At 41.6% G+C, this 25,991-nt stretch overlaps 1 protein-coding gene across 5 annotated transcripts in view; it reads right to left on the minus strand.

Annotated features, from left to right (window-relative positions):
* The window catches only part of OSBPL5 (oxysterol binding protein like 5), a 192,665-nt gene that overhangs the window by 41,297 nt on the left and 125,377 nt on the right, over positions 1-25,991 (minus strand). For all 5 annotated transcript variants that reach the window (XM_040067124.1, XM_040067126.2, XM_040067125.1 and 2 more), the window contains exons 2-8: positions 25,152-25,308; positions 19,379-19,452; positions 18,265-18,327; positions 8,571-8,651; positions 7,816-7,917; positions 6,011-6,214; positions 156-240 (exon numbers count right to left, since the gene is read on the minus strand). In XM_040067124.1, coding sequence (XP_039923058.1) covers positions 156-240; positions 6,011-6,214; positions 7,816-7,917; positions 8,571-8,651; positions 18,265-18,327; positions 19,379-19,452; positions 25,152-25,308 — 766 coding nt within the window. The remainder of the gene's footprint in view (positions 1-155; positions 241-6,010; positions 6,215-7,815; positions 7,918-8,570; positions 8,652-18,264; positions 18,328-19,378; positions 19,453-25,151; positions 25,309-25,991) is intronic.

The following is a 25,991-nucleotide window of genomic DNA, read 5'->3' on the forward strand; positions in this document are numbered from 1 at the left end:
GCTTGACCTATTCCGACCATTGCTAAGAGCAGTATTTCAAGCTGGGCAAGCCACCATTTTTCTCTTTACACACTTTTTTTTTTTTTAATCAACCTATTTTCTTAACTAGCAGGAAGTATGCTATCTGGAGAAAGCAAACAAACCCCCAAACTTACCATCTGACTCGGACGCTGCTCTGAAAATCAAGTAGCTGCTGGGAAGAGGCTGAGTGATCGAACCGACATTTTCTCCCTTTGGTCCCTGGAAATGCACACAGACAGAAGGATGTAAGGCCTGGAAGCTGCACTGGACAGTTCAATCCACCTTTCCTAGGCAGAGTTCCATTTTTGTGAAAGGGGAAAGGAAAGAAGGCAGAGCAGATGGAGTAATTTGGAGACACTCATTACTAATCACGATACTGCTGCTGCAGCTCCAAGGCAGTAATATGCCCTTATGAAAATGAGGCTTGATCCAACCTATGCTCAGCCCAAAACCTGCTATGTGTTCTGATATGCAGGAGTGGAAAGATCTTATTGCTGTCACTTGGGACAAAAATCAGTCAAACCTTTGTGCAACACCAAGAAGGAACTGCTCCATGAGGTGCATGTGGAGTCTGCTTGCAGCCAGATATATTTGCGTGGAACACCCTTCACAGGCTACCACAAAAGCAGCAGAGCCACACCTCGAGCTGTGAGTGCCTCCAGCAGAGAGGCAGCAGCAGCTCTCCTGGAAGTAAACAAAGGGTAAACTCCATCCTGAGTCTGTGGAAAGGTGAAGAAGGGAAAACCACAAATTGAGGACCAAAGGTTCCTCAGCATGGGAAAATTGTACTGCGTTGCAGTCCTTCACCTTTAGATCCAGAGAACCCTTATGCTGTGGTGCCTGGGGTGACAGCCACTTCAGGCTTTGCTCATTTTATGCTGCTTTTGGTTTAGAAGCTGTGGCCAAAAAAAAAAAAAAAAAAAAAAAAAAAGTGTCTTGTAAACATCCTGCCACCATGCTTTCAGCATGACCCTCCAGAAATGATGTCCAGGGAAGTGAAGTCCATCCTGGATGAGACACTTCTTCAAGCAGAATCACAGGCTCCCTCCTTGATCTCCTCCCTGTTTCCTTCTTTTCTGAATTCCAGAAGATGCTAAGAAAAAGCAGTTCCTGTGTGCAGTGAACACAGCTTCATATTCTTCATGGTATGGACTTTGTGCCATAGCCTAACAGAAATAAATAGAAATCCCTCCTCCTGCATTGCATTTTCAAAGTGACCCAGCCTCCTCCAGCTCCTTCTTTTCCTCACTTTGTAACAAATAACAGAAAAGCAGATCCTTTTTAAAATATGCAGACGTTATGTCAGAAATAAATGCAGGGCAGAAAACATCACCAATACTCGTGTGAACACTATGTCACCTGGAGGGGGGAGCAAAAGGTTTTCTCCAGGATGCTCCAATACACATTTCCTTGACTTTCTAGAGAATACCACACAATACTGAAAATCTGTAGGCAGATTTCTGCAGTTTGACTACTGCTCTCCTCCCTTACATGGGCCATTATAGTATCCAAACAGATTCCTTAAAGGAAGGATTTCTCCCTCCCAGTTGATAAGCATGGAACTGTAATTGCTATTGAAAACTGCTCCTGTACACAAGGGTTTCATAGTTAAATAGAAGTTTTATCTGGACTTTTCTTTTTTAGTTATATTCAGAAAAAAACAAAATTTGGATAGAATTAAGAGTAGGGAAATCATCAAATTGTATCTGAGTGTACGAAGATGAGCTGTTGAGAAGACAACAGTCTCCAGTCAAGCTTTTTGCCTTCACATCTGCAGGGCTCCTCTGCTGCCAGGAGAAACTTGGATCCTTCTTACCCACTTTTGCTTTCCTCTCCCACAAGAGGTTCACAAAATTAAGACTGTTTAAAGGCTTAATAGTCAGGACTGACAAAGTTGAGATTTGATTTTTAAACGAGAGCAACTTAAGACATTACTAGTGACATTAATGCAATCAGGCATCATTCCCCATGGCATTTTTCCTTTCAGTTGCTTGCAGCTGAGCAGGGCGTTGGAGAACTATTGATAACACCATTACTTGTGTTTTTAGTGCAAAGGTGGGTATTTGCTGTTTGAGGAAAAACCCCACAACCAAACAGTAGAGATACAGAGAAACAGTATATTAAAAAAAAAAAAAAAAGGGGGGGGGGGGGGGGGGAGATGGGAAGGAAGGGATAACACAAGATTCTATCAGGCATTTAAGCATGTGGATTAACCCAAGAAGCAGCAGGTCACTCTGTCAAGGAAACATATTCAACAGCAAGGCATGTTCATGCATGGAAGGGGCCATTTCCAACAGAAAAAGGAAAGAGAGAAGGCCATGAAAATAAACCCAACATTTTCACAGATTCAGTGGTGCTCTGTATCTGCCCAGCAGAGATAACGATGCTTTCTGTCTCCCAGCCTTTGAGCACCATGCCAATGACCATCTCTCACTAGAAGTGTTATCCTAGCTGCACCAGCACCCAGAACTATGCTGCAGCCCCTGTGCAGTACAACTAAGAAAGGATTAATGTCAGATCATTTCTGTCTTTACGTCTGATTTGAGACTCAAAAGGCATTACAAAACAGGGGGTGATTGGGCTTTGAAAAATGGAGAGTACTGACAGTTTTGGATAGCATGACAAGACATCTCAGAGAGTCATGAAAGAAAGCTTAAAATAGGAGGAAAAAAATGTCCTTAACAGTACTGTGGATAACCACAAGGATGAAGATGAAACTGTAGTGTTCTGGAATGGAGTAACAACTAAAAAGCAGCAGTGCAAGACCATTACTAGAACTTTTTTTTTTAAAGGAATGACTCAAATTCTTACAAATCAACAAAATTCAAATTATACATTTTCCCAGATGCAGTGGGTCTGACCCCAACTTACTTGTTGTAGTAAATAAATGTCAGAGCAGGCTGCAGATAATGAAAGCCTTCCCACACCACGCTGTTCAGCCAGCTTCTGAGCAAACTTGAAGGGAAATACCTATTCCAGGACATCTTTTGGGACAGGCAGGCAAACCCTGCTAGCTGATAGCTCCACACTCCCTCTGTGGAGCAAGAGAATAGACACCCACACCCTCACACAATTTACTAGGTTGGCATTCCCCAGTCTCCTGCAGCCACCTCAGAAAAATGTCTCTTCCCAGGAGCGGTGTGGGATCACACTGCCTTCACACATTGGACAAAGTGCCTCTGCAACAGCATTTGGAGCACATGGGGGAAATTTTTCTTACTGATGCTTGCACTGCTGCCTGATTTTGGGACCTTGACGGTTTTGGCCTTGGGTTTACAAAGGCCTGAATGGAACAAATAGATAAAAGGTCTAATCCATGTACACTGCAAAGAAATTTCAGGCTGAAACTCTCAAAAAGCCAGGAATGCAGTATAGAATAAAGAACTTTTTCCTTCAGCAATATGCTTCTAAGATAGCTCTAGACCTCAGAGAGCTTTATAGGAAACACAGTACCCTGGTGCCTATACTTAGCTTTCAGCTGTAGGACATGGCTTTTATACAGTATCTTGAAAGGTGCCCCAAAATCTCACCCTGCTCTAGCGGAAGTTAAATGCCTGCACATTGAATTTATTTGGCTAGTACTACCATAAAGGCCTATGGCAGTGCCTGAAACAGACATTTGTTCCAGGGCTGAACCCCAGAGTTAGCTCCAAGCATCTGCTGGGCAGCCAGGCCAATACGTACAAAGATATTCAGTAATTACCCTGAGTAAACTGCAAATCCACTGATGAGAGTGAAAGCTGGACCATCAACTCCAATCTGGATAATCCCTGAAAATTTCACAAGCCATTTTGGCCAAGAATGAAAGGTGTTCATCCAAATCTTATTTCTGTTGTGATGGATAGTAACTTGGGCTTTTTGCTTAAGCTCGGGTGAATCTATATTTCATGAGAAACAGACTTCCTTCCCACAGTTACACACAGCCAAAGTAGATCAGTCAATTCTGTTCCAGTTGCTTTAAAAAGAGGCTGTGAAATGACATAAAATAAAACAGTATTTTTAGCAGTTTCAGCCTTGAACTGTTGACAAAGTACAGACAGCCTCTTTGACATCAAGCAGCTCACTGGTGGATTTCTTCCTGATGTGTATTTTGGTGTTTACCTTGTGGCTGAAAGCACCTATGGCACACAACAATCCAGGCTGAATTCAGGTTTCAGGGAGTATCCTACTATGCAGCTCAAATGTTGCTTTCTAAACATGTCTCAAGAGACACAGAATAGTACTTTGACTTTAAAATTTAAACCTCTCTGAACTTCCTCTAGTACACAAACATTTTCAGATATATACTCCCTTCACATTAAATATAATAATTCTTATTTCTATCTTATGTTTTCTCAAGGGACACAAGAATTAGATATACATATTTACATGCATACACATATTGATAAAACCTCCTCTTTCTTTGGGATGCTTCATATCAAAGAAAGGGCATCCTAGTGCAACACTTCAGATCTGTCAGCAACTCTGCCTTTCAGTATCCGACTGCACTTTTGATTCTATTTTTCACTACCTCCTCTGACTGTGCTTCTCAGAAGAATTCAGTTGACCTGTCAACTCACAAGACATGTTTTTGCTGACAGACAGTAAATCATCAACAACTTTCTTGGGTGCATGTTATGAATTTCAAAAGCAGCAAAACTCACAAAACCGAGTAAGAAGCAAGGTAGCAACGAAGCCTTTGGAACTTTAAGGGAAAGCAATGCATTTAGGCAAAAATCAGGGCTGAGCTGCTGGCAGAAATCAGCAGCTCTCACCCCTGGTTGCTGAGGTTAATTTTAATTCTCTCCTCCTACCTTATTAAAAAAGGAAGGCTTTTTATAGTGATTGTATAGCTGTGTTTAAAACTGTTCATTTTACTGCATGGATGAGCAGAAGTGTGTCTGCTTGATCTGCTCCCACAGGGCTTCTCCCTTTTGTTGGAACTTCTGATGCCATGACAAGTGCTTTCACTGCTCTCTCGTGAGTCTTTCCATTTCCATTCCATCTGCTGACTACCTTGCAGCAAGGCATCAGCTTGTAATGCCTTATTTACACTCATAATATCTCCTAGAGAATTTATGTCTGCAATAATTCTGTCACTGTTTTTGATGGGGAAACAAATACAAGAACATTTAAGTTTTGTCTTCAGGGTATCTAAAAGATGTGTCTCTCAGTGCCTCACAGGAGGTACTGGGACCTTCCTCTTTGCTCATAGGCATTACGTGTATTTTTTTTTTTTTTTTCTGCCTGTTCTTAAAGGAAATAAGAAAAAGGAAGACAGCTCTTTATGATCTGCTGGGAATTATTTCAAGGAGTGTGAAAAATTATTAATAATTCTTGCTACAGGCAGATCCAGAGGTCACTGCAGGAGCCACTGTGTGTACAGGAAGGGATTGTCTCAGCCTGAAGAATACTCAAAGTGAAGTGGAGAAAATCCTGCTATTTTCATTTCAAAGAAGAAACAATAAGGGCTATCTGAAGTCACAGTTGTGTGCAACAGTCAAGGCTTGAGCTGAACACTGGGGTCCATAGCAAACATCAAAACCTCAGGGGCATTAGAAAAAAAGAAGTCAAATTATAAACCTGCTTTTTTGTCACTTTGCCAACCATCTCCCAGTACTGTGTGAAGCGCTTGGTGCTTTCTGCATCCTTCTTTTGGGGACTTTAGTTAACTGTGACTGTGCCCAACTCCTTTTAAAGATGTAGGTCATGGCTTGATATAGCTTCTAGGTATTAAAACTTCTTTTCCTGCACTAACACATTTCCTTTTTCCTCAGTCTGTGCAAGCATCTGTACACTGAGAATGATACATCTGTGGAACTAATCACAAGGACTATGTCTCTTTGGTGGCATTCAAGGATCAAGCTTTGGTATCTTTAATCTTTTTATGCAGTCAATTCACCATTGCTAACAGCAACTGAATAACTAAATAATATCAGTGCTAGGCAATACCAGTGCTCAGAAACTTTGGTGACCAAGAAGAGGTTGTTCGACTCATCAGGATTGTTACCTTTACAGCCCAGATGGATTGATCCAAAGGATGGAAGAGTTTAAAGCAGAAGCCATCCTTTTTGGAGGGTCTCTCAATGAGCTCACAAGAATGGAGCAGGATTGTCCCAACCCACTGTCCGATCTTTGGTGTCTTATAAATGAGCAGCACTCCTGGTTTCAGAACACACCATAGCCTGGTCCAGCTCTTTAGAGTCCCACGAATCTGGAGGAACACAAAAGGTTGCATCTACATTGCTCCTTAGAAGAAACCCAGAACTTATTCAGTATTTATACAATATTTCCAATATGTTTATTCCAAGGCTGCACCATGATACACTTCCTAAGGAAAATACATGGTGTTCCCTGAACAGTCCTAGGAACCTCACAGCAAAATCCCAGAATTTGGAAATCTGGCTATCAGAATCTTGTCTTCATATTTTTATTACTGGCTTAATATTCGTCCTATTTTTATTACTAGCTCAGTGTTAGCAGTTTTATTAATATTTTAGGCAATCAGCACTGCTGGCCTATGTCAGAGTGATCTGTTAATAACCACGGAGGGCATGCCAATTAGAACATGGAATATAAAAATGTTAGAGCTAGTCTAACTCGACTTGTAAGTCATTTTAATAGTGTTCTGCAGAACACTGTTATTAATGGGTTTTGTCAAATGCCCCATTTTTAAGAGCACTGTCTCCAGCTGGTTTACTTCCCTGTCAAGCTCAATGCAGCTCTCTCTTGTATAGAAGTCATTAAATCTGATAAGAGTATATTAAAGATAACAGCTTTTGAATGGAGAAGTTTCTCAGTAAGGTTAGATTTTGCCTAAGGTCTTCCTGCCGTCAGTGCACGTAGGCCAAACCTTAAGTGTTTTCTGTGGTCTGTTTTTATTCGCAGCTCACCAGAAATCTCCAGCCACAGCAAACATGCAACAGGTCTTCCACGATTTAAAAAGTCTCAATATTTATTTTTCATTAACAGTAAACCCTACAGGAAGACTTTGCTGCCAATCTAACTTCTCAAATAAACCACAAATATGTCACCTTTCTGACCTTTGATAATAATTGCAAAACAATGTTGGAGGTTTTTGCCACTAATCAAATGCAACTGTATTGTTTAATGAGATCCTTAAGTTACTTTGTTAAGAGCTTCGTGCTAGGCAATGTTTGGAAATCAGGTTTTGCTAATATAGAAGGTTCAACCAATTCACTATTATTTGAGAAGACCAAATGGTCCCAAAGGAGGAGAAAACCAGTGCTCATCTCTCAATGTCAATCCAGATTTACTTTGCCACACACAAGTTTCAGGACTTCAATGAGAAGCTGTCACTACTCGAGTCCGTGCACAAGGAGAAATTGTGTTTGTCATCAGGTACAATATGTTTCATTCTGTGCTGTGATAACAGAAAATCCAATTGTCGATAGAACAAGCTGTATCTGTCCATTTTCAGGCTGTTACTCAGTCTATTCCCTCTTCAGTACAAAACCACATTTATGGGAAGAGGCCAACAGAGTCTTTCAGAGAGGAACAAAGAGTGAAACATCATCACTTCCCTTTGTACTATGCCCTTCTTGAGTCCTGGGTGCAGTTTAAGGACATGGAATAGACCAACTGAGTTAAGGTGGAAAGTAAATGCCCACAGTTCCACGTTCATAGCAGTTATTTAAATAAAGCTTGAGTTGAAGTTATTGTAAAGTAACTTCAATTCAAAACTATTTGGTCTTCTTTCACTTCAAAAAGTGATAGCGCATACATCTCAGACACATCAACTACTTCACTTATTTTTTTCCCACAGCCTCAGAAGAAATGGTCTATGTAAAATACCTTCAGCCAGTCTTCTGTGATAACCACACTGGGATCCTTCAGAGCACTGAAGAGTTGTTTGGTAGCTCTTTTCTTCTCCTGTCTGTAATTTTTTTTCTGTACCTGGTTGAGAACAGAGAAAATATAGTAGCTGTAATCATGGCCTCCTTTGGGGAGGAAAGAACATAATGCATTAAGGACAGTTATGTACAGTACAGCAAGAACTTGACCCAGCAGAGGTTCCCCAGAAACGAGCACAAAGAAGAATAAAAACGTAACAAGAGAACGGGTGTTTTCTCTGCTCCTGAAGTTTCATTAAACACAACCTAATTTGTCTTTTCTTTGGGGGGAATGGAAAGAAGCTGGATGCCCAGTCTTCCTCACCCCTGAAATTCAAGAAACTAAATCTAATTTCATTCATTTATACTTTTGGTTTGGTAGACAAACAAGTGTTCAAGCTACAATTCGCTCAGATTGCCTGGGCAAGTTGTCCTAAGAGCAGTGAAGGATTACAATCCTCTTGAGATGCCTAATGGCTCTGGAACATACAAACACAGAGAAACAACTACAGCGATCTGTTCTGCTTGCAGTATATCATCTAATCCTGTGTATTAAGTCAGTAAATGTCCTTCCCCTATAATGACTCCTAGACTATTCAGGGCATTCTCTGGGCCCTGAGAAATGACACTGGTTTGTTTCCAATGGTTTGTTTGGAAGGTACCACTTGTTTTTTAAAAGAAAGTCAGCTGATGATGACCTGACTCCTTTGCACATACCTTCAGAGTTTCCTTCTTCATGAATTTGGCTGTGGGAGACACACACTCTTTGTCAGACCCATTGCAAAGCTTATATTCGATCTAAACAAAAGAGGGAGAGAAGAAAATAGGAATGTGTTAACATGAGGATATTCAAGTTATGCTCTAATAAAGTGTTGTTTATAACTTTCAGGAATCCAGGAAAGGACTGATTGCAGACTTCAGCAGTGGAACACAAGCAGGTGCACAAAATGCATACCTACAGTGCAGTCCAAACTTCCTTTTATATACCCATGGCTGGCTGGAAAATTCCTCACCAAATTTTCTTTGTATTTCTCCCATGCAGATATTAATCTTGGTTAAAAAAATAAACAAAAACCCTAACAAAACAATAAAACGAAACAGAAAGCCAAAAAATTATTTCTGATTTTGAAAACTGCCCAACTTGCTTCAGATCTGAAAGCATTTAAATTACTAGAATAAAACTTATGGGAACTTTGTTATAGATTTTTCAGAACTAGATACTGGCAATGACTGTTGCACTGACTGAAATGAACAAAAACATGAGTGGGAAAGAAATGACCTAATCATATCACAGATAATCCAGGAAATCACTTTCATCTTGGCCTTGCAAAGTGAAGCACAAAATATACAGTCACTTAAAATTGTGCTTGATAGTGTCAGTGCTGTTTAAATTCACTTTCAGAAACTACAGACTGATCTCATGACTGTGCTGATGGGCTGCAGAAATGATTTACTTTCATTAGGCATAATGACAGCATTACTGTTACCAAAGTAAAGTATGCTTAGAAAGTGCAGCTCTCCAGAGCCCAGCTCACAAGGAGGATCCCCATGTGGAAAGGTTCTGTCAGCAAATTGTACAAAACCTGGGCAGGGTTAGTGGTGAAAGAATTATGGTACAGTCTGGACTCTGCTGCTTTTTATGTGACCTTGGGGAAGTTACTTTCTGTCTCTGTACCTCTCTTCATTTCAACCTTTCATGTGTCTGATGCATTCAGACTGTGATCTTTTAGGGTAAGGCACTGTCTCTCCCACTCGGACATGACAGTTTTAAAAGAAAAGCTCAGCCCTCTGCCACCTTGATTTAATGAGTGTGACACAAAAATGAGCTGTACTAAGGAAAAAAAAGTATCAAATATATTTCCCGTTTAAAAATTCATTGTTATGATGTGAAACAAACCCACTGGGCTCTCAGAATTTGTCTCCTTTATGTCACAAACTGATGTAATAATTTTGCAGCACCTTCCATTTCGAGATACCCTCTTCCTTTTTCCTGCTCAGTGACACAGAAATCTCTCAGGCTACTACAGCCACAAATTATGCTGTACATTAGTGTGAGCAGAAAAATGTTTAATGACAGCCAGATCAGTCCTTTTAACGTGATTCAGAGAAAAACACAGAAATGCATGACCAGATCACAGCAAACAGGCCATCAACTATGCCTTGGAGACTGGGGCAGGAGCAAAAATGGGAGAGAAGGGTGCCTGCTCAACTCAGCAAAACTCCTTGTAGATGATGCAGAATTAGAAATCAGGGCAGAAGGAGCACTTTGCAACAGTCACAAGTAACTGTGACTCATATTCCGTTGTAGTACTCTTTCACTAAAACCAAAACTACACGATACTTTCAAAATAGAGAAATGAAAACTCTGTGATGACACACAAAGGCCAGTGAGAGCCCTGATCTGACTGTTAACTTACAAGTCAACTTTGATCCACTCAAAGAAAAGGCCATCTCCGGGACTCCTGAAAACTATTCAGTGTTTGCTGGTTCTGTTTTCACAGAAAGCTAAGCCTGCATCCTCTGCCTGCAATGCTGTCTCTGATTAGTATTTTGTGCCTTGCACTTTACTGTAAAAACACAACGTTTATTGTGGGCACCACTGCACAGATGTGACGTCTGAGCAGAGAGTTGTACCCACAGGGTCTTCGTCACATTTCAAAGGGCAGTAGTAGACATTTGGGAGATAAGCTATAAGCCTTTCTCTATGAAGAAACGTTTCCCAGTGCCTAAATATCTCTGAGCAAGAATCCTTCAGAATTATTAGGAGATTATGCTTTCATGATTTGAGATGTGTGTCCTCTGAAATCGGTCAAAAGAATTCTCCCCCTTTCTCCCAATTAGAAGGAAGAATGTCCTGTCTTTGAGACACAACTATCAGGCAAGTGTTTATTAGCGATTTCACTCCTTCCAGCCTGAGAGATCAGACACAGTGAGAAACACTGCATACTAGTCCTCATTAGCCAGTGTGAGAGGCAGAAAAAGCACAGATGTTCCCAAGATTCCAGGAAATACTGCTCAGTTGCCTGCAAAGCATCAGGATACAAAGAATGCTTTTTGCCTAACTAATTAAAACCAGTTATAGTTGCTTGTTATATAGAAAATTATACCTTAAAGAATGAAATTTTGGTCCCTAAACTCACTTGTCTCGGAGAGATTTGCTTGCAGCTAAATTCAGAAAGGCTTCCAACAACCACAGCAAACCTGAGCCTCGACCTGCTGCGGGGGGCACTGACACAGACAGAGGCACTTCCACTGCTTCACCAGCCCCAGCTGCCTCCTCCTTGGAGTCTCTCTGGGTCATGCTAAAAATAGAGTTGAACAAGCACAGGACTTCAAACCTGGGATGTTCACACAGTCAGACACTGATTCTGACTCTTTGGAAGATGACTCCATGACCAAAAACACCAGAGCCCAGTTCCAGCCAATACTGCTGTGCACACCATCAAACCACAGCACACAACAGCTGATGAAGGGATAATCTCCCCTGATACTACCACGGCTTTTAGCAGCTCAATAAATACAGTGAAACTTGTCTGAAACCATTTCAAACTGGTCCTTCACTTAGTTAAAGCAGCTGGATGAAGAGCTTTGGAGGATGCTTCTGTGGCTCCTGAACAACTGTGCTGCTTCCTTCAGGGCCCCCCTCCCCCAGGTTTGGGCTACACCTGGACACGCTGAATCTGTGAAACCAGCCTGTGAGGGGAAACAGAGCCACAGGGATGGTGGTAACCAAGACGGGCTTGAGAGTGGATGAGAAAGAAGAAGTAGCATAGGTACTCACTGCCAATTTAAGAATTTCTAGGCATGGGAAAATAAGTTTCTGTGCTATTATGTCCCAAAGATTGTGATGTACCTACCAGCTGTGTGACCAATACCACAGCTCCCTAAGATAGTTGCAAAATGCTTTGTGAAGAGAGAGAAAATGTTACTATAACTAAGCTATGGTTTTACCTAGGAGCCGTGGACAAGCTTTCAGATGGGCCTGACCTGGACTTTTGATGGTTCCCTGGTTAGTTTTTAAGGAGGCAGACTGAGTGCTTCTCCCTCCTGACTTTGCCTCTAGTTATGCATGAGGATGCACCATCACTGACCCTAAACAGCAGTTTGCTGGCAAGGAAACTGGTGGTCTCCCCAGCTTTACAGAGCAAAAAGCATTTTGTTTCTGGGTTTAAAGTTCCTGCTTTCTCACAGGACAGGTGGGATCTAAGTTCCCAGGACAGCATACCATAGGTCTCTATGCTGCTGATAGTAATGATAGTTCCCCTAGGATTAACCTGCTAAGCGACTTGAAGTAATATGGTTTCATATTTTTACATTAATCTGTCTTAATGGTTTTGATTGTATCTTGTGGTATACATAAGATTCAGTAAATTTGGGCCATCAGCTCTAAAGATTCCCAAGACAGCAGGGTCTCACATTGCTAAGACACATTTAAAGATGTCTTTCTACTGCCCTGCCTTTCTCAGCCTGGCAGAAAACTAAGAGAAGGCATTTGTCATCATAGCAAGTCTTCCAAGGACACTGGGATAATGCTTGTGCAGAATCTGGCCCCTGCTCTCTGCAGCAACATGTGAACAATATTGGCCACAGATGAGACTTTGTACAATGGGAGAGTAAAGAATCTGTGTCCTTTTTAAAGAAAGAGAAAGCCCACTGGAGTATTCTAGTTAGAAAGCAGTAAGTAGGCTTTTTATATACTGGTTCCCCTAAAGAGGAAAGTTTGTTAATCTGCCAAAAACTCACCACAGCATGCTGCAGCACTCACAGAGAGAAGAAATTGTTATTCCTTTTTAGTTCTCTAATCAAACCTGTCCTTCTCAGGACTCAGTGATGACCTCGCCGCTGACAATGGGCTGTACTGTACTCAAAAACATACTTTTTATCCCAGTAAGTTTCTGTTCCCTTTCATCTCAGTCATGGAGCTCTGGAGATTCACTGCTGATTGTTAGCAGTCATCACAATACCCTAACACATCTGCCAGGCTTTGTAAGAGAGCATGCACAGTCCTCACAATAGTGCCTATTCTGATCCAGTGTCTTTTTGGTGACTTCATTTCCAAGAGGAACCAAATAATTTCACAGAAAAGCAGCCTGTGATCAACTCGGGTGTGGGGGATGCCAGCCCACCAGCATGCCAGCCATGCCTAGGACAACAGCAAGAGGAGTATCTTGTTACTTAGCAGAAGCAATCCTTGCTGCACAACAGTCAGAATTATTCCAAATCAGAAACATTTAAATAAAGTCATTCTCAAGCTATGCTCTGCATGGTAACACCAGTGACAGCTTACAAAACGAAAGCTTGCCCTTTCATCTTCTTTGCATCCAGGAGAGAGAAAGACAAGAACAGAGGGGGATTTGAAGACAGAACAAAAGGAGCTGTGGTCATAAGTTATGCTTCACAAAATCAATGGCATGTCCTTGGTCAGATGTAACTTCTCCACTACCTTTTTCACGTAAAATTGCTACAAATTGTGATCACACAGAAATAAAAGAAATAAAAGTTGTTTAAGTAGTATAAATACTATGGAAAAGCTGGGTTTGACATTACCACTGAGAAACTCCGTGTTTCTCATGTGAATATTCACAGATATCTCAACCAAATGTAAGCAATTTTGGTTTCAGTATATTATAAGCAGTTCTTTTTGAAAACTTTTTACTTGTTGTGAATTAACAGCTCATCCAAAGCACAGCAGAGTCAGTGAAACAATTCTTACTGACAAACAACCTTTGCAGTAGGAAAGGTCACCCTTCAACTGATATGCTGCTTTACAGCACACTGAGTAATCTTCAACTAAAACTTTCCAGTTGGAAAAAAAACCAACAAAATGATCCCTCTTATTTCAACAATGTTACAAAGATACAGCAACTGTGTTTACAACTCTGAAATAGCACAATGATTATCACAAACTGGAAAGCCTGTACAAATAAACAGGTGACACAAGACAGCAGCATCTGGGGAAAATAAATGGCTAAATTCAGCCATCCAAACAACTTCAAATATCAAGTTATACCAGTGTTTAGTGGAATCCTTGGCTCTATTGCATCAAATTATGGTAAATAAAGAAAAACTCACAGACCTCACAGGATTTCTATTTGCTCATTCAAGTGTGCCTTGCATGGGAAGTTTGTTTTGCAAGGTCAGAATATCTAAAGACCATTTGAGGCGAGAAGGGAAGTTGGCCACTGAGAAAGATGCTGTTTCACATGACTGTCATAGACTCAGTGCCAGCAGAAAGCAGAAAGAGTTTTGATTTCCCCTCCAGCTATACGCACATCTTTTGTCTCTAGGCTGAATTTAAACAAAGTGAGCAATGAAAAACAATTGGACCTGAAGCTTTGCTATATTGTTTAATAAATTATTTCCATTTCAGTACATCCATTTTCCCTCACCTTCCTCGTCAGAAATACTAGACTAAGGAATTGCAATCACCAGTGACCTATGCTGACATCACTGCACTGCTGTGGCTTACCCTAAGTTACAAACTTTGAATTACTACTGTCTACATTCTCCTCTGTGAGGCACCTGGGTGTTTTCAGGACTTGTATGTACCTACACAAGTCAGGAATGCTCCATGTTTTCCACTTCACATGCAAAATTTCACCCCTCTTCAACCTGGTTTTCCCAGAATATTCCTGCTCAGCTGAAATCAACTGTAAAGCCCTCTGTGGACAACTGTGACTACCCTAAAGTGCTGCAAGTGGAACTGAGGAAGCAAAGTGTGCTGAGCCAGGGCACAGGAACTGAGTGTAAGTGTTCACGGAAACAACTGGCTCCTAAATAATTCCTTCCACAACGCAGAGAGCATGAAGTATGGTAAAGAAAAGATAGCATGGATCCAGTTGAGCATAGCCACCACTTGGAAGGGCCAGAATCTCCCATTAAGCTTAACGCACACAGGGGATGTTTCACTCCTCAGTCTCTCCAAGGTGATTCCTGCAATATCTGTGTTCGTCTGCCAAACAATTTCTTGGTTTGCTGGCTAAGGGAGAAGAGAGGAAATGATACCCTTGTAAATTGCCATATTTGTGAATGTGATCTTCTATGTTAGTCCCAAGCGTAACCATGACTGGAGTTACCTCAGAGGCCAGGAGCAAGATTCATAGATTAAGCAGGGTGAGCTTGAGACAGTACAGGAACTGTAGCTTAAATCTCAAGTGATCAGTATGTGCAGTTTCAAACTATTGTGCAGCTAAAATAAATTTCTACCAGTCAGTTACATTCATATTTTAGATTACAAATCACACAATAAAGACCTGAACAATTCGGGCATGTGGAAAAACTCATTCACAATGCTTTGCCTTCTAATGCATCACATAACTGTGCATGCAACAGCCACACCTACAATTTCAAATACTTCATTGCAGCATTAGCAAGGGAGTGGAAACAGCGAAGTACCACTGAGCTCCAGCTTCAAGATTTTCTACTATCCTTTAAAATACACTTCCATTCTTTGTGACCCTGCATGCATATCAGGAGACTCCAGCTGCCCTCTAGCCGGTAGAATTAATAGGTAAGCACAGGAAAAAAAGAAAGAACATGCAGCACTGCATACTGCAATAAAAGGTGCCTCAGAGGACTCTTAACAGCATTAAATGAGGTGCAAAGCAAAAGACAGGCACCTCTTGTCACTATCAGGTGTGTGCTAACTGCACTACCTCATTGCAGAGATAAGCCTGAGGCTTAGAGACAGTTTGATGATACTTTCACACCCTAACTATGGGGCCTCATCCCAGAAAACAAGGATAAAAGGCTCTAAAACAGAGAGAAACTAATATAAGAAACAATCTGAAATAAGTAAGCTAATACTTTTTTCCCTTTGGAAAAGGAGATGAAAGAGACTCCACTTAAAAAATAGGAGAAAACGTGCTGCAGAAAGTTACCAACATAATATGTATCTAAATTGTGCCACAAATAGGTTCCAGTAAAATGTGGGTCAAGAAGCCACAGGCAAAATTACAAATATATATATATATATATATATATATAGTGCAAACACAATGAAAGCAAATGTTCCAGTATCAAATATTTCACTGTCTGTACAGACAGGACAAATGGGATGTGTACACACCTCAGAGAGAGCAGCCCACCCATGAGCACATGGCAGTGTGGTTGAAAGTCTTCACAGCTCACAAGTTCACAGATATTTATAGGGTTTTTATGCTACATTCTCTCTGCTAACTTGGGCAACCTGCAGCCTTCTCCTTCATGAAGTGTGGATATGGCCTGGGTGAACGAAATGCAGAAATGTTTCCACCTCACTGCTGAAGATGTGAAACAGAAATGCAATTAATGTGCCTTGGCAATGCAGGGAATCCAGGGCAGAGTTGGGAATTTGAGGTTCCCCAAGTGTTGGGGGTTAAGTTTTCCTGTGGAATTTTTCCCCCCCATAAGTTGCTAGGAGACTAAATACTGTTGCTTAAAGGGTGCTTGACCCGCACAAAATAAGTAGATCACTTAGTTTGGGGGGGGGTGGGGGGAGGGAAAGGCTCCCGGGAGCTGAGGGTGGCGGTTCTTTTCGTCTCTTGGTTTTCTGGGGAGGACGGTCGGGCGACCGGTAGCTGTGTGGATTCCACTGTTAACAGAGGGGTTCGGTCCTGAGAATTCTATCATCTGTTGGAGTGCCCAGGAATTCAGAGTTTTTCGCCTGCCCTGCTGGATTTTGGGTCAGCCCGGGTCCAGCCACTGCGGCTTTTCCAGCACTGCTCACTTTGCCTGCCAGGACACCCCCATGCTTGCTGGGGACACCCCACCATTTCCAGCCATCAGCCCCGAGTTTCCACCGTTTCGGTTTGGTGCTCTCGGGGTCCCAAGAGATCAGACTGCCCCGGGCTTGTGAAACAAAGCCCCTCGAGGTTCTTGGTTCTGTTTATTATTATTATTACTGCTGTTGTTGTTTTTGTCTGTCCTGTTATATTTACTAGTAAAGGACTGTTATTCCTTTCCCCATAGCTCTGACTGAAAAGTTTTTTTAATCTTCCAAATTATAATAACACGGACGGAAGGGATTGGAATTCCCCATTCCTAGAGAGGCCACGTTTCCTCCTAACAGATACCTGTCTTTCAAACCAAGACACCAAGCCCCAGTCCAGGGATCGAATCACTTGACAGGCTTTCCTTTCCTTCTTATTACTGAGTGGAAGTAGTTAATGTGCTGTGGTACCTCAAAATAGCGCTGCTGAAGGAACACTGATTTCCAACAAGGATTTTCATATCCACTATACCAAAAGAAGATCAAATATCCATGGCATGGATCTGTGACCTATAACATTTGCTTTTGAATCCATTAATTAAACCAGGATACCTACAGTCCAGTCTCTATCAATTATTTCCTCTTCCCCCCCAAGTCCGGAATCTAAATGTGACTGAATTAGGGCACACTTCTTCCTTTGGTTCTAGTAGGTGGAATCACTATTCATTTTCAAACTGAAATATTATGACAGATCCCTACTTACAGTTCTGAAAGCTGACAGTAAGGCTTTATTTTATGGCATTAGAGTTCAGTGGATGTGAAAAATTATGTATTATACAAACTGACCACCAGCTTGCCTGAATTTTTAAGTAACAAGACATTTCACAATAAGGACTCCCTACTGTCATTGCAAAGCACAACAGAAGGCAGAGGAGAGCAAGGTACTGCACAACACAGCAAGATGAAGAAGAGTGAAGTGAGAATGACAGGTGCTACAGCACAGGTCCACAGATTCCAGGTCAGAACCAAACATCATGTGTCTAAGCAGAATATTCAGGCAGGAAAGAAACACCCAGATCTGGTCCATTCAGCAGCCAAAGCAAGCACCTGCAACACTGCAGATGAGTAGGTAAGTTGAGGTTCGGTGTTTTGGTGTCACATCACTTTTTAGTCCACTGGTGTTCTAAAGCAATTTTGACTATTGTAAAACCAAAAGCAGATAGTGAAAGCAAAGCTTGTGTCCAGGTTCAGAGACTCATTTCCTTTGATTCACAGATCTGATGCAGTTGTTTTGTGCTGTGCATTTCCTCTTAACTCTTCTTAACAATTGTTCTTGGCACTCTCTAGGAGAGACCCACCAATGGCTCCCAGGTGCACATAAAGCATGGCAGAAATCAAGGTGGGCACCCAAATCTTCCATGGGTGCTTCTCCTTTCAAAAACATACCTGTAGGAGACTGAACAGCAAGGAGGACGTGGAGGCTGGGAAAACACAGCTGAGCCATGTTCTCACCCAGAAACCTCTCATGAATACACTCCTATTCCTGTGTTCATCCTGCATCTCAGAAATCAAACTCCCTTTTGGACAGCATTTCAGTGCTCTGAGCTCTCCTGTCCAGAAAAAGTCCTCATTCTTTACATTCCTAAATCATTGGAAATTCAACAACACTCCATGTATGGCGTACAAAACATCTAACATTAAAACAGTCCTGGATGCAGTTACCTGGTCCTTGGGCTTCTCCACTGCCAGGATAAGTGGGAGGCTGATTTTCCTTGAGGAACCTGCCTGAAAAAGCAAAACCAAGATCGGTTTGCAGCTTGCCAGGTTCCAGCAATAGCACAGGATGTGTACACAAGTCCTTGTTGCACACCCCAAAAGCTCCTCTCACCATCACCTCCCTGTGCTGACCTCTGCCAGGACATCCCAGCAGAACAACCTGCCAGCTCCAGGCAAGCACAGAGAAATGTACTGGAAGATGCAGAGATTATTTTCACGTCTCACAAGAAATCACTTGTCTGCTGCTGTTTTCTCTCATGCTATATCTTCATTTCAGCTGGTGCCACTTGCATTTTATAGCTTTGTAGTTCAAAATAAATTTAGTTAAAAATGTATTAACTGGTCTTGCTTCTATTTCTAGTTACCCTCCAGAAACATGTTAGGGAGTTGCAGCCAAAAAAGCTGTACATGAATCTCAAAACCAGATCTCATTTATAAGGTTAATTCCATCTCTACAGGAAATCAAACCCTGGCACTCTGTAACTCTTGATCTAGAGGCAGGTTTTGAGCAGTGAGATCCAGAGACTTTAGATTATGTTTTACATCTCCCTAACAGGCTGAATGGAAAAGATATGTTCAGGAAATGTTGATTAGTTTGTCTTCCTCTCCTGTCACACCAACTCCCAGAGCTCTCCCCCAGGCTCTCCATTCACTGTTTCTGATGTTGCACACTACACTAAATATTACAGTTTTCTTTTGCAAAACAATTAAGATTTATGATTGCCTTGCTGATCAGGAACAGCAAGAGACGACACCTCTGCTGACAAAATCAACTTTTCAACCATAATTATTCATATCTAATTACACTGCCAAATGAGGCCCAAATAAGCCAGGTTCTTCTGTGGTAAGTGAAATCAAGCCAGAGGAAAGTGCAGGCTTCCTTGCCATCCCAACCATGCAAAAACACTCATTTTCTTTTCCCTGTGCAGGAATACACAGTTCCTGCAGAAACAGAGGGAGAGGCTTTCTGAATGACTTGAAAAGAAAGGGTAAGAATGATTAATAACATCCTGAGAAGAAATGAAAGCAAGAATGGCAATGGTTCCCTATCCCAAAGTACCTTGTTAATGAAGTTTGGAGTCTGTGGTGTCTCATCCTTCAGTGCCGATGGGCTGTTTCCTTCCCCATCTTTTCCTGCAACAAAAAAACGTGATTAAAAACAAGTGAAATTCTGTGCAAAACCATGGCTCATCATGGCCTGAGAAGGGCTACAGCACAAAAGGGAAGTTGTCATGAGCAAGAGCAAGCACACCGTGATCCCAGAGAGGGATCGTGTAGAATTTGAAATAGCCTCGATCCTCATGCTTGGGTAACAAGACTGCTCAAAAGTAAGGTCTCAAAACACCATGGAAAACCAGAATGATGACTGCAAAGTCCAGCATTTGAAAGCTGGGGAAAAAAAAAAAAAAAAAAACAAAAAAAACCCAAACCAGAAATAAGGTTGCTAATGCATCCTTAATCAGCTCCCTTCTGTGTCTGCACTATGATGCAGTCTTTAATTACATTACCACAGTCTGTTCTTTCCTTACATACCCCATGCCTTGTTCAGTGCAAATAATAAATGCAATTCAGTTAATAAGCAGCTATTCAATCCTCCTTGGTAAGTAATCTGGCAAGTATACATGCATGCACTTGATAGCATGCTTTGTTGGACAAATAATAACTATGATCACAAAATGTTACAGAAGACAGAAGAGTATCTAGGCATAATTAGTAAAACAAAATTTAAAAATCCCTACACACTTGCAGATCAATGTCTTCTGACCAAGTTATTTGTTAAAATACAAAATATTTTATATTTACGAGCAGTAAATGAGTACTGTGACATTTTCTAATCATTGTAGAAATATATTGTCACTACTCAAATATCCCAAACTTGCATACATTATATACATTGCATACATTATATACCGGCATGAGTGTGTGTAGTCCCAGTCCAAGCAATAAAATGTAATGATAAATACTTTTCTTTTGGCCTAATCATGGCCTTACAGTAAAAGAAAGCAGCGAGCTTCTATTAAAAAAAAAAAAAAAAAAAGAAAAAGAGAATCTGATGAGACTAGATTTTTAGTGCCAAGAGTCATTGTTAACCAATTACAATGTAATTTTCTTCTCAGAATCACTGGCAATCAGAGCTTCAGAATACTGGATGCAGGAAAGAACCGTAAGACAGTGAAACACAGCCCATTTGTAGCACACTGCAAATATGGGAGCCATCAAAAATGTTTCTAACGCTGTGTGGGCCAGCCTTGGAAACACCACCAAATCAAAAACCAGCAAGGGAAAACCCCGACTCCCCTGAAGTCAGCAGAAGCTATCAAAGATGTGTCAGAACCATAATTTCTCCTGGAATTATCAGAGCAGCCATTTAAGAAACCAAGCATTGTTAGAAAAGTCAGCCACAGAAGCCCATGCTGCCACAGGAGGCCTGGGAGATGAGGGCCAGCATGTGCACTGCTCATGTGGGGGAGTGGAGAAAGGACTCAGCCAGACATGCAGGAAAGTGATGCCACAACACGGGACCCTCATCTCAACCTACTTCTTTAGCTGTCACTCCACCCCTGGAAACACTGAGCCCTAAATAATGCACTCAAAATCCTGATGTTTGTGGAGATCAGGAGGGAAAAAAAAAAAAATCCCCAGTGGCCAGAGATTTGACAGTGCCTTTGTGCTACCATAACAAGTGGGATGGCCATAAGCACTGCTGTGCATGGATTAGAACCTGGATCTCCATAGTTTTTCTTTCTCTCACAGCATTTTCATCTTTATAATCCCCATTCTCCCTGAAAGAGGCAGAGGAGGATGGAAAAAACTCATAAAGCCATGCTGCACTTGTTTCCCATGAAGAGTTTTTTCTGCACATGTATGAGAAAGTAACATATGGTCTACAACTTCAAGTAAAGTTAATGGGAATCAGCTGCTGCTTGCTCCAAGGGAGTGGGGTCTATTAGCACAACAGAAGTCACATCCGTTCTTTACTATGTCTCATTTCTTAAAAAAAAGCTTAACTCCAAGCTTGTAGACATACAAAAAGCCTGGATGTGAGATATTTCTGTCTTCTCTCAGTAATGCAGTTAAAAGGATTTGCACCTGAACAATGAGATTTTCCCTGTTCCTAAGGTTCTGGGCAAACCAGCTCACAGAGCATTATGGGAAAAAAAAAAAAAAAAAAGGCAACATGCAACTGTCCATTCTTACTGTATCATTTACAAGGCTTCATTAGGTATGTTCCTGAAAGAACATCTACTAGTTTCTTATGCCAAATGCATTAAGTCTACTGGAAATTATGAGGGGAAATCTGTTTCTCAGAGGAGAGCTATTTCTGCTGTCTGTCTCAAGCAGCTCCCCTGCGGTCATGCAGAAGGAGAGGGCCAGACCTTGTTTGGAAAGCAGACTTCATAGGAAGGTTGTGGAAGTTTCTCAAAAACCCACGCAACACAAGTTAAGTGCACAGAAAGCCCAAAAGCGAAAGTCTCAACCCCAAGCACGAGAGATACAGCCACCTTGAGAAAATAAATAGGAAACCACAGAAAAACGTAAGAAGAGCTAAACATGAACTGGCTACAGAAGCTGAAACACTTATTTCCCTGTTCAAGAAAACACAATGCCCACAATAGAAAGAGAGACGAATGTCGCAGTTTAAAGTGCTGGCTGTTACCAGGGCACACAAAGAAGGGTCCTCCGCAAAGCAGCCCAAAAATTCTGCACCAAGTAACAAAAAATATTTTGGGAAGAGAAATCAGTGGTGCTCATTGAAACACCTTCATCACATTGTGAAGAAAACTGCCAACACTCCAGTCTTGTGGTTAGAGAGTAGAATTACTGATACCTTCTTTTTATCCATTTTTGTCATCCACAGGGGAACTTAATATTTAGTTCCTTTTCAGAACAGTAGCCATTGCTTTTCTTTGGTTTTTTGCCGGGCATCAATCCTACAGGTGTGTTTGTCTTTCCCCTTTATAAAGAATGATACAGCAAGCATGACTGATAAACTACAAGAGGAAATACATGTTCTGATGTGTGACAAAACTATTGCCAATAAACCCCATTTCTGCTGTAAATATCAGCCACGTGACCCAGTGTGAACACCTGAAATGTAGTTGTGTGTATCCTTCACAGGAAAATTCCCATATTCATGAAAGTACATCTCTTAGGATGCAGATAAGCTAATCTCAATTTTTATTTAAAGACTCTGTGTGATCTTATAGCCTAATCAAAAAGAGAGATTCTGTAAAAATTCTTATACCAATAAATTTCCTATCCTCTGAAACAGAAAATAGAGAAAGGTTCTCTCTCCTCATGGCTAAGTGAAAGAAAGACATGAACAAGGAACAAGAATTCACGTTTCTCTAATTTGTGAGCTCCCTATGAAAGGAAAATACCTTATTCAATTTTCTTTCAGTTACAAGAATCATTAGCACTTTTGTATGCAAGCCAAAGGCAAGAAGTCCAAAGTGTTACTTCAGATAGTGCCCTCTGCATTTCCTGTATGTTTCCTTAAAAAAAAAAAAAAATTTCTTGCTGAACTGAATCTCCACAGTGTAGCTCTCCTGAGGTGTAAAGTTGGTCACTCCCTTCCCTCTGAAATATTTACCTGAAGATCTCCATTGTTGGAGGGCAAATCCTAGGTGATGATGCAGTGAGACCCGCAGCTCCAGCCACATCACGACCCATTGAATTCCAGACAGGAAATCACTGGGCTTTGCTGTCCACTGCAGCCACTCAACACAATCAGCCCAGCACTCACATAAAGGAAACCTGCTGGGCTCAAGCAGCAAAACACAGACCACTGGAAAACCCTCAAGAACTGAAAGCTCACGTGAAACAACAGAAAAATAGAGAACAGAGGATGGGATGCAGCTTATGGACACAGACCTATGGTGATAGGAGCATTGTTCAGAGGAACAGGAAAAGGTAGGGAGAAGTACACAAGGCTCAGAGGAAAACAAGGCAGAAACAGCAGCAAAGGAGTGAAAACAGAGCCTACCATAGGAAAAATGGCTGCTGTACATGAAGAATAACAGGCCCTTCTTGCAGGAAATATGAGGAAAACAAAGAGACAAAGCAACTCCGTGGGAATGGGAAAAGAAATGAAAGCAGTAAAAGAGGAGTAAGGATAGACAAAACCCCAGACTCCCTGTAAGAAATGCCCTGACTGAAGCAGTATATTCTGTTTGTTTAAAAGAGATACTTCTTCACAAATCCTTTAGCCTATGTTCCTCCTTTGCAATACTGAGGACTACAGCCCTCAACAACACCGGTGCTGGAGGTTACCTGGGATAACTGTGCAGCAGAACAGAAGATCCATCATGGCTCAAGGCACTTGTTCTGCTGAGCCCAGCAAAGGCTGCCAGCAGGGATCAAGGAGAAACAAAGTGATGGGGGAAGATGAGGAAGAGAAAAATTCTTACAGCCACCTCCTCCACACTGAAACCTTCAACTTTCCCTGGTTTCTAAAATATTACAGCACTGAAATACCACTGTGAGGGAGTCAGTAACTTCTTTAGCATTGAAAATGGTGGTAAGAACTGACAAAAGAACTGGGCAAACTCTAAGCCATGGCTCTCTATCACCTCAAAGCAAGGCGAAGCGAATACAGGCTGGAAAATCAGTGCTTCAGCTCCCTAGGATTGCAAAAGTGAGGTATTTATTTGCCACATGTTTGTACAGACTATACTTATGGATAGTCAGATGTTCAGAAGTCCCTCCAGGTTTGAAATGTACAAGATTTTAGGTGTCCCATTTTTAAATTGTTTTCAATTTGATTACTGAAAGGTTGTTGAAGCTTCCAGTGGCCTCAGTGACAGCCAGGATTAGTCAGCACTGCTGAAAATAGGCTTCCCACTGCCTTACAGCAGACACTCACAAACAAAATACCTGCAAAACCAGAGGCCCTTGAAACCTTTGCACTTAAAGACAATTAGCTCAGGAAACCCAGACCTGGTTCTGCACTACATCTGCAAAGCCCAGAAAGTCTGTCTGTTGGATGCCACACCTATATGAGCACTGAAACCTTTAGACAGATGCTGTGTTCTTTCTCCACATATCAGTGTTTTGAAACCTCACAACGGTGCTGTGAGAGTCGACTATTTAGCACTGACATAGCAGGTGCAGATGACAGCTCTAGAAGCTTGTGACTGCCCCCTAAAGCACTTGTTTACAGACTGGAATGGAACCAGTGTCTGCAGACTGCAATCAAGGGAAGACTTCAATGTTTACTGTGAGCAACAAATTCTGAAACAATAAAGTGAGGTCTTTTTCCTTCAAGAATGGTGCTAAGAAATTTAAAGCTAAAAATATATATATATATAAAAAGAGAATGCTTAAAGCCAGTCTGCCATTCATTGCAATCTGTCAAGATTCCTGGTACTTGTAGTGCTTGTAGATATTTATAGAACATTAACCACAGAAATTTTGCTCTTTTAATATTTATCCTGGGCTCTAAATCTGGGACAGGGAAACCGGCCATTAAACATCTGCAAGTGGGCACAGTAAATTTCAAGCAAATCCAACGCTTAGGGTGAAACACATCAAGTGACTTGAGTGGATGTGCCTGAAAACATTATAGTAATTTTTAAAATGTAAGGCCATGCAGCATTCAAACATTTACAAAGCCCAGTTCTCATGCCCTCCATTCCCACTCAATGCCGTGGCAATGAGAAAGAACAGCATCCTGGAAGCAGCAGTCTGGGATCCAGTACTATCTGTGTTGCACCACCTTCTCTCACTTTCACATTCTTGTTTCTCTGTTTCCTGGTAGCATGCTAGAATACCTACTTGCAGTCAAGCACCTGAGGCATGCTACTTTCTGCACTGACACAGCAGAAACCCACCTGGGCTGAGTGGGTAGATGTCGTTGTCGGCCCCAAAGAACAGATTGCGGGTCAGCTTGCGAGGATCAACTTTCTGAGGGGTGGACGAAGTCGGACAGAGGGAGAACCTGCGACGAAGAAAGTTCTCTTCCTTCATGGCATGAGCTGTGGGGGTTTTCTGAAAAAGAAAGATAGAGATTACAGTTAATTTCAAGACATATGAAATCAAAGCTTTCACACATAGATGGCTCTGCTGCTTCAAAGCCACCATATCCTATGCAGTGTGCCTGATCTTTTTATAGAGTGCCAGAAGGCTATGCAGGGGAAAAAACCCAAAACTATATTAGTTTGAAGCTGCAATTACTGTTTTATTGACTTTTGGTATCTATAACCTGTATGGAAGCAGGACACTGCTCCTCAGTGAATCCAGGCAGCATAATATCCTCCTGCCTACAAGGATCTATCAGGATAATAGCTACTCACTGGGTTCATTCAGTGCCTAACATTCAGTACACTGCCTGAAACTCTTTTTTTTTTTTTTTTTAAAAAAAAGGCTTTTGAGTCTCATAAATGCAAGTCCATTGGTGTCAGCAGAGTAACACCATCTCCACACAAATCTACATTAATCCGAGATGTGTGGAGGAAGACCAGCTGCACTGGCTGCAGGGAACAGCAAGAGATCACATCATTCACTCCCACCCTTATTTCCTATTACAGCACATATAAATGATTTTCGTTTCTTTAAAATGGCATTAAGATCAGCCTTGCAGTTTGATCAGTAAGATAACCATTGCTGCTCTGTGAGGGTAAAGACCAGCATTTGTGTCCCCAAAAGCCTCCCTGCATCCCTGTACTGGTGGT

Source organism: Hirundo rustica, chromosome 6 (genome assembly GCF_015227805.2).
Source record: "Hirundo rustica isolate bHirRus1 chromosome 6, bHirRus1.pri.v3, whole genome shotgun sequence".
NCBI lineage: Eukaryota > Metazoa > Chordata > Aves > Passeriformes > Hirundinidae > Hirundo > Hirundo rustica.